Source organism: Myotis lucifugus, unplaced genomic scaffold (assembly GCF_000147115.1).
Source record: "Myotis lucifugus unplaced genomic scaffold, Myoluc2.0 scaffold_1607, whole genome shotgun sequence".
Taxonomy (NCBI): domain Eukaryota; kingdom Metazoa; phylum Chordata; class Mammalia; order Chiroptera; family Vespertilionidae; genus Myotis; species Myotis lucifugus.
In genome coordinates, this window is record NW_005872655.1 from 9,352 (window position 1) to 18,285 (window position 8,934).

At 61.9% G+C, this 8,934-nt stretch overlaps 1 protein-coding gene across 1 annotated transcript in view; it reads right to left on the bottom strand.

The window, feature by feature from the left end:
- Positions 1 to 2,953: 2,953 nt before the first annotated feature.
- The window catches only part of MOV10L1 (Mov10 RISC complex RNA helicase like 1), a 33,342-nt gene continuing 27,361 nt past the window's right edge, over positions 2,954 to 8,934 (bottom strand). The window contains exons 22-26 of the mRNA XM_014449985.2: positions 8,239 to 8,279; positions 6,891 to 7,040; positions 4,340 to 4,447; positions 3,153 to 3,290; positions 2,954 to 3,049 (exon numbers count right to left, since the gene is read on the bottom strand). Of these exons, the coding sequence (XP_014305471.2) occupies positions 2,954 to 3,049; positions 3,153 to 3,290; positions 4,340 to 4,447; positions 6,891 to 7,040; positions 8,239 to 8,279 (533 nt within the window). The remainder of the gene's footprint in view (positions 3,050 to 3,152; positions 3,291 to 4,339; positions 4,448 to 6,890; positions 7,041 to 8,238; positions 8,280 to 8,934) is intronic.

Below are 8,934 nucleotides of genomic sequence, written 5' to 3' on the forward strand. Positions count from 1 at the left end.
GCTACAGAGAGCGGGCTTGCCTCTCCTATCCGGGGGCTGCGCGATTTCGGAGGCTGGGGGCACCGGCCCCCTCTCGCCGCGGGGGAAGGGGGGCTGTTTACCGCGGCAACCGGCGGCCTGGCTCCGCCCCCCCACCCCCCCTGCCCGCCACGCAGAATGCGGCGCCGGCGATGACTTTGCAGAAAATACTTAAATTCAATAAAACGAATGAACCCGGGCTGGTTCCTCCTCTCCCTCCAGACGAGGACGGCGGGCGAGGCCGTGGGGGGCGACCCTCGGGGCGCGGTGCCGCCTCTTCACTCCCAGAGCCTGGCCGCCGCGGTGGGTGCCGAGCCCCCGCGCCCTCGGGAGCGTTGCGGACACGGACGGGGGACCGGGCACCCCTTTCCCAGCTCGGGACGTCTTCCCTCGCAGCCCCCACCGGTGCCCAGCGCGAACCACGGTCCCCACATCACCTGCCCGCGGCCGCCTGCTCCCCGCCGCGACCTCCTGCCCGTCACCCCGCCTGCGGCCCGGGCCAGCCCCTGGCTGGGCGCTGGGGGCCTGCGCTCCTGGGCCCGGCTCCCTGCCCCTTCCGGCCTCCATCCCCCCACCCGACACCCCGCGTCGCCCTCACTTCTGGGGGCGGAGGTCCCCGCAGAGCCCGCTCTTGATTCTCCTGCCCCATAGATGCGCGCACCAGCGTGTGAAAGTGTGTGGCTGGGGGTACCCTCACTCGATAGTCACCCAGCAAACACGTCTGAGTGCGTTTGCGGCTGGGTCACCGCTGCCCTGCCTCCGGGGGTGGGGGTGGGGGCGCAGGCCGGGGCTAGTGGGGGGAGGAGCATGGCCTGTGCCAGGGGCCGTTATGTCTAAAAAATTGGGGTGACATTGGCCAATAGGACCACTAGGAATCCATTTCTATACCCAGTGCTATGGGTCTAAATGTACGTTTCTCCACCCCCCTCCCCCATAGTCACTAAGGCAGTGGGCTGCTTCCAATGCCCAACACCACAACCCAGACACCCCACGGGCAGACCCCCCACCCTTACAGCCACTGAGAAGCCCAAGTGGTGCTGCCCCACGGCCCAGCCTGGGTGGACATGGCAGGTGCCCCCGCCCCCCCCCCCCCCCGTCCCTGGCCGTGGACAGTGTCCAGGGCCCCATTCTCCGCCAAACAGCTCCTTCCTGTGCACCTGTGGGGGGTGGGTCTCCCCGTCATTGGGCAGCCCTGGGGGTCCCCCTTCACCCCGCAGGCCCAGTCGCAGGAGGCTGTGGTGGTGGATGCTGTGGTCAGGGCACAAGGTGACCTGGTAACCAGGCGAACGGGGGACAGGGAAGGCACACAGGTGGCCAAGCAGGACCGTTTCTGGGGCCAGAACCTCCTCACCCACGGCAGCCGTTTGTGGGGCATCTTCAGAGCCTGGTCCTCAGGCTCAGGCCAGCGCGGGCCTGGCTGGGCCACCAGAACCTCAGTTCCCTACCTGTCAGCCAGGAAGATGGTATCCGTGTTCACAGCCACTGCCCTGGGCCTCCCGGGTGCCCAGGGAACACTAGGGGCCTGGGTGGCCTCGGGACCCGGTGTGGACACTGCTTTGGCCCCGCCACGCCCTCTATGCCCGGATCCTTTGTGGGACCCTCAGGAAGGTCCCGTGGGCTCGGCAGCCTCTGAAAGGCTGTCTCCCCGCACCCCATCCCACTCCCTCTGCCTGGGCCTCCCGCTCCTGTCCCAGCTGCCTTCCTGGAGGCGGGGCCACAGCCCTCCACGGGAGGGAGGGAGCTGCAGGTCTGAGGGGTCACTGTGCTCCGGTCTCACGGTTCAGACAGTAGTGACCTCTGCCCCCAGGTGGGCGGCACGCAGCTGCGTGGTGAGGAGCCTGAGCCTGGGAAGGAAGCCGAGTGGGGCATGTCCGCCCAGCAGTGCCTGTCCCACCCCAGGGATGGTGGGTGCAGACCCCCTGGGGTACACTCCCACCCCAGGTCAGACCTCGGGACACCGTGGCCGTGACGGGCAGAGGGTGCCAGGCCTCACTGTCCCATCGCATGGCTGTCAAGGTGCCATTGGGTGGTCCCCCAGTCCAGGGATTCTGCCCCGACAGGTGGCCCTGAGGCCAGGCCCAAGCTCCAGCCTCTGTGCTACTCCCTGGACGCACGGCCAGACTTGGGTCTGACACCCTTCCTGGGCCCGGAGTGCTGGTCCCCAGGCCTGGAGCCGCTCACAAGGGGACACCCCCAACGTGTGCACGCTCCCAGCCTCTCTTGGAAAACGGTCCCCGAGCGTCCGCTCCCGAGGGCAGCTCCTGGCCAAGGGCGAGCAGGGGCCACAGGCCACCACCACCTCTGGGGCCGCCACAGGCAGAGCCCCCCCAGTGCCCACGGCTTCGCATGGCAGTGGGTGACGTGAGCAGTGGCTCGAGGACCCGGGAGGAAGGCGTGGCTGTCCCCCCACCTGGTGCACTCTGAGCGGAAAGCCACGCTGGGGTCTCACTTGGTGTTTATTTTGGTGATGGGCCGTGGTGTGGTGACGACAGTGCCAGAAGGGGCTGGGCAGGGCAGATGGTCGGGCAGGCATCGTCCTGCCCAGCGGCCCCCATGCTTGTGGCCAAGACAGCAGGAGGCGGCCCAGTGACCACAGCAGACAGGGCTCCTGCCCTCCCTACCAGCAGGGGCTCCGGGCAAGGTCCCGGGTCCCTTGTTCCTGGGCTCCTGGCTCCTCTAAGCAGGGAGGCTGCACACCTCGGCCCCGGCTCAGTTGTGGGAGGCGGCAGCCAGTGCGCCGGGCTCCCCGCAGGGCTCAGGTTCAGGACCCCGAGGTGAGCTGGGCAGGTGCCTCTTCAAGGTGTGGTTTTATGAGGAGCACGTGTCTATGGAGGCTGTGCAGGGAGGGGTGATGCCAACCGTCCGTTGCTAGACAGAGCGCCGCCGCAGCCCTGGAGCAGGCGCAGGAGCAGGGGCGAGGCGGGGAGGCGGGGGCTCACCCCTGCAGGTGCCGCAGCTCGGGCGGCAGGTCGCACCCGGTGTACGCGCCATTGGTGATACTGTATTCCAGCAATGCGCCGAAGCAGGGGTCCTGGGGGGACACAGGAGCGGGCCTTAGAGTGGGCAGAGCGGACAGCCCCCACCGCTCCCCAGGCCCCTCCTCAGGGGAGTCCTGCCTGAGGGCGGCAGCTCACCCTGACCAGGACGTAGGGGTTTCCCAGCACAATCAGCAAGGCTTTGGGCCTGGTGACGGCCACATTGAACCGTTTTGAGTTGGACAAGAAACCCAGGAAATACCTATCATCTTCAAACCGGTCTTCGTTCGACCGCACCTGGAAGCACAAAGGCGGAGAAAAAAGGGTGTTTCAAGTTTTCCAGCATGGAAAGAACTCTTGACATATGAAAAACATTAAAAATACGAAACATCGTCAGTAGGACATTTTTGGTTAAAAGAGAAAAAAGCAGCCCTGGCTGACATGGCTCAGTGGTTAGAGCATCGGCCTACACACTGGAGGGTCTCGGGTTCGATTCTGGTCAAGGGCATGTACTTGGGCTGCAGGTCCGATCTCCACCCCCGGTCAGGGTGCATGTGGGAGGCAACCTATCGATGTGTCTGTCACATCAATGTCCCCCCCCCCCCACGCCCTTCCCTTTCATTCTCTAAAAAAAAAACCAGTGGAAAAAAAATATCCAAGCCCTAACTGGTGTGGCTCAGTGGGTAGAGCGTTGGCCTGCGGACTGAAGGGTCCCAGGTTCGATTCCGGTCAAGGGCATGTACCTTGGTTGCGGGCACATCCCCAGTAGGGAGTGTGCAGGAGGCAGCTGATCAATGTTTCTTACTCATCGATGTATCTAGCTCTCTATCCCTCTCCCTTCCTCTCTGTAAAAAAATCAATAAAATATATATTTAAAAAAATCCCAATATCCTCACTCCTTGGATGAGGGTAAAAAAAAGGGAAAAAGCAGCAGGGGTGGGGGAGGAGCCTCACTGCCCTCTGTCTGCACAACATGGGCCCAACCCTATGGGCTCAGCAGAGTGTTGGGGTGACTCAGGGAGTCGGGGTGACCAGGGAGTCGGGGTGACTCCGGGTGTCAGGGTGACTCCGGGTGTCGGGGTGACCAAGGAGTCGGGGTGACTCCGGGTGTCGGGGTGACCAGGGAGTCGGGGTGACTCCGGGTGTCGGGGTGACCAGGGAGTCGGGGTGACTCCGGGTGTCGGGGTGACTCAGGGAGTCGGGGTGACTCCGGGTGTCGGGGTGACTCGGAGTCGGGGTGACTCCGGGTGTCAGGGTGACTCAGGGAGTCGGGGTGACTCCGGGTGTCGGGGTGATGGTGGTTCTCTTCCCGATTCTCTAGGGTCCCCCAGGAACAGGGCACCTACGGTTGAGATGATGATCACCAAATGCTCTTGCCCTTGGAACTCCTCTACTGATCCGACCTTTATGTCCATCAGATCCACGTTTCTCAAAAGAATTTTTATTTTCTCCACCTTTGAAGCAGATAAAAAAGATTAAAGATAAAATTTTACAAAGCTGACCATTTCCTCCCACATTGCAGCAAAAGTCAATACCGACAACGTGCAGTGCTGCTTCTCAATCCCAATCGCATGTAACCCGACTCCAGGGCTGGCTCAGCACCCGTTCCTATGGAGGTGAGGGCAGCGCCGCCCTGTGGCGCCCTCCCCGGGCCTGAGCCTTCACCACACCTGTGGCCTGGAGACAGGCGGCGTGCCCTCCTCTGTGGCAGCGTCACAGGCAGCCAGGAGGCCAAACGCTGTGACGAGTGGCCACGGAGCCAGAAGGCGGGCTCGCCCTCAGGAGCGGGAACGGCCGAGTCGAGCAGCGAGACTCGGGACGAAGTGGGTTCCAGATGTTTGGAGGTCTCCAATGGGTGTTGGAAAAAAAGGCCCAATTTGAAATCTTGGAAGAACGAGTATTTGAAAGAAAACTCGATGGTAGGCGACTCCTCCCCAGGACCCTGGGGACGGTGCTGAGGGTGCAGGCCCGGGAGGGTCAGAGAGCAGGAGGGGACATCCGAGAGCCAGGCATGAGGGTCCCCAGGGAGGAGCCACGCAGACACCGTGGAGAGACTGTCCCCATTGGGAATAAGGGGAGTGTTCCCCGGGCGGAAAGGATGCTCCTGAAAACAACGCAGGCAGCGAGCAGGTGTCCTGGCAGCGCACCTGCTGCAGGACAAAGGCCAACCCTTCCCACACCTGCCGGCGGGGGACTAAGGTCAGGCTGAGGCGGTCAGTGCCTCTGCTGAGACGACAACGAGAAGACAAACCTCAGGAGACAGAAGCGCAGAGACCAGTGGTGCAGGCGGCACAGGTAAGCGACCCAACTCCAAAGCAATCGGCATGTTGACCAATTGTTCCAAGAAGAAACACGTGTTTGATAAAAGGTGGGATTTCTAAAACTCACCAGAAAGAGCACCAAGGGAAGAACCGGGGGTGGGGCAGGTCTGAAAGCTCACCGTGAGGGACTCAGCCCAGATGTCAGCTCAGCCCGAGCCCCAGCAGTCAGGCTGGCAGTCCCGGGGGGAGGCGGGGGGACCACGAGGGAGGTGGAGCCCAGGTGTGCACATGGGAGCCGTGTGTGCAGCAGGGACACACACCACACAGACCAAAGTCAGACAGATCCTTGCCATGACCACCCAACACAACCCAGAGGGCTGAGCCTCCAGAACAAAGTGGGAAACACACCTCACATCACGACAGGGAAGGGTTTCGTAGACAAAAAGCGAACAGCACAGACCATGAAGGGAACGGTTTACACGTCCCATGTGCATGTGACTACACAGAAAGAACACACACACCCACACACGGAGGGAACCAGGGACAAGGCCTGGCTGAGACGGCGTCTGGAACACTCGACCACCAAGGGCCCGGGTGCAGAAATGATGCTGACTCAGCACAACCTGCAGACACCACCTCAGAGCAACAGAGGGGGCACTGGATTCAAACAGGGTTTTAAAAACCCTCACCTGAGGGTATGTTCTATTTATTTTTAAATAAATATATATTTTTTATTGATTTCAGAGAACGAGAGAGAGGGATAGAAACATCAATGATGAGAGAAAACAATAGATCGGCTGACTCCTGCACACCCCACACTGGGGCTTGAGCCCACAACCCAGGCCTGTGCCCTGATCAGAATAGAACTGTGACCTCCTTGTTCATAGATAGATGCTCAACCACTGAGCCACACCGGCCGGGCTGTTTTATTGATTTTAGAGAGAGAAGAAGGTGGAGAGGGGAGGGGGGAAAGGCAGGGAGGGGGAGAGAGGGAGAGGGAGAAACATCAGTTGCCTCCTGTATATGCCCAAATCAGGGATTGAACCCGCAACCTAGGTATGCGCCTGACTGGGAATCAACCCTATGACCCTTGTGTTGACGGGACCTTGTCTGACTGAGCCACCTGACCAGGCTAAACAGGAATTTTGACGAAACATTATGGCCAGTAAATGAAAAGACTAGAAGCACAGGGCGAGAAATCACGCGGCCCCGCCTACCCATGCGCACCTCACCTACCCGTGCGCACCGAACCACGCTCACAGCCCCGCCCACCCTCGCCGGCCACAGGCCTTTTTATAATACAGATCTCAAGTCCCTGACAACCCCAGGGGAACCCCTCTTCCCCACTCAGGCAGCTGCAGGTGTGGGCACCGTGGGATTTGCAGACACGGGAGATGGGAGACCAGGGTGGGCCCAGGGCAGATGGAGGACGTGCACAGTGAGTACAGGGGTGACAACTTCACGCTGGGACAGGTGAGCATGGAGGCGGGCTCACCCAGGTGCCTGCACACCCAGCCCCAGGACCCGGGTGTGGAAGGCCAGGGGAGCCCCGCGGTGCCACGCGACGAGCTCGTGTCCTGTTCCTTGCATGGCCTCCGCGGACAGGAAGCACCGGAGCGGCGGGAGCGGGGCCCACCTGCTTGCGGTAGGGCGTGATCACGCCGATGTCCTGCGCGGACACCTGGCTGCAGAGGCTCCGGGCCAGGAGGCAGCTGTAGCGCATGACCTGCACGGCCTCGGCCGGGTTGAACCAGGACGGGCTCCTCCCTTCCCGCGCTTCGCTGCCCTGTCAGGTTGGGAGACAAGAGAGACAGGGCGTCACGAGGCCTCGTTTACCAGCTACACTCATTAAGGGCCGTGAACGGGGAGCCGAGCAGGCGCGGGGACAGGCAGAGGTGAGGGGCCTGGCTACGGAACCGGAACCGGCTCAGCTGCAGTGAGGCCCAAGGACGGGGGGTGAGGAGGGCAGTGTCACGTGAGGACGGAGACGGGGGTGGGGGGGGGGTGCACATGCCGGTGGCGAACAGAGCCCGGGAGCCAGGATGGCTGCGGTGGCAGTGACCAGTGTGGTCAGTGCGGGAGCCCCTCGGGCCAGGCCCAACCCCTCGCTCTGGCTGCCCCCGTCCTATGGAAGGTGCGCCCTCCTCTCTCCGGCCTGCAGGGAAGACAGGAGGATGACCAGCGCGCACAGGCCATCACTGCAGATCAAAGAAATGCAAACCCAAACCTCAGGGCCCGCCCACGCCCACCAGGACGGCCACAACTAAAGACAGACACGGTGCCTGGCGCCCAGCGTGAGGTGGTGCAGCCGCCGTGGAGAACGTGTGCAGGCCCTCAGAACCCGAAAGCAGAGTTCCCCTCTGGCTCAGGCGTTCACCTCCGGGCATTCACCCACAAGAACAGAATTAACGCCGGGACCCAGGCAAGTAGATGTGGGAGCAGCCCAAGCGCCCATGCAACGTGGGAAGCACACGAGGCCCGAGCACACGATGGGAGACCCCCGCGCGGCGCATGCAGGCGGCCCGAGGGCCCGGAGCAGACCCAGGGGTGATGGGGGCACCGGGGCAGGGAGGGGCGGGTCAGTGGGACAGTGTCCGTCCGGGAAGATGGAGAGCTCTGACTGACTGTGACACAAGGGCCCGTGCTACCCCCCGAACTGGGCCCTGCTGGCGAATGCAGCCGACTGGACACGGTGTTTCGCCACAACGGAAACAGCGCACACAGAGCAGTGAGAACGCACTGACTTGCCCTGGCTGGTGTTGCTCAGTGGATAGAGCGTCGGCCTGCAGACTGAAGGGTCCCAGGTTCGATTCTGGTCAAGGGCACATGCCTGGGTTGCGGGCTTGATCCCCAGTAGGGGACGTGCAGGAGGCAGCCAATCAATGATTCTCTCATCGTTGATATTTATCTCTCTCTCCCTCTTCCTTCCTCTCTGAAATCAATAAAAATATATTTAAAAAAAAGAAGAAGAAGAATGCACTGACTTCCAGGAGTTTTCGCTGAGGGACTTGACTGGTCCCTGGATCTACGAGGAGAGGTCGGTAACCAGCAGTGAGAGGAGTGGGCTGTCCTCGGAGGGAACACCAGTCAACGGGCACCAGCCGCGCAGCAGAGATGAGGGAGGCGAGGGGCAGGCTCTTACACGGGCGCCATGCGAAGCCCGCAGCTGCTCAGAAGCGGCCCTGAAGCGAGGAAGGAGGGATGAACCCGGGAAGGGGCGTCGATGTCTCACCAGGTGGGACGGAAAGGAAACCAGGACAGGGCACGACCTAAACTGCAGGCGCGGTGCAGCGGGAGCACAGGCGGCAAGGCCTCAGGCGCCGGCGGGGATCTGGGGTGGAAGCCTCGGCAGCAGTCACGGCCCCGCCAGGGGGAGGCCGAGCAGACAGGACCCAGGTCAGGACACAGAGGAGCTGACGGACAGGCTCCACAAGTAAATTTAAAAAATCTACGTGAAACTTACGTTCTCAACAGAGAAGGTGAGCTTTTTGTGTGTCCTTAGAACATCTACTCAAACAGTCCCATGGGACCACAGATCTGTAAAAGCCGGGGCTACAGGCCTGGCCTTTCATCAGAACCAACGCAACTGGGCATAAAAAGAGGCGACCACGGCACTCTGAGCCCCTTTGGAAGTCAAGGAAAACATGTCTCTGTGAGCTCGATCGAAAAGAAAAATGGGG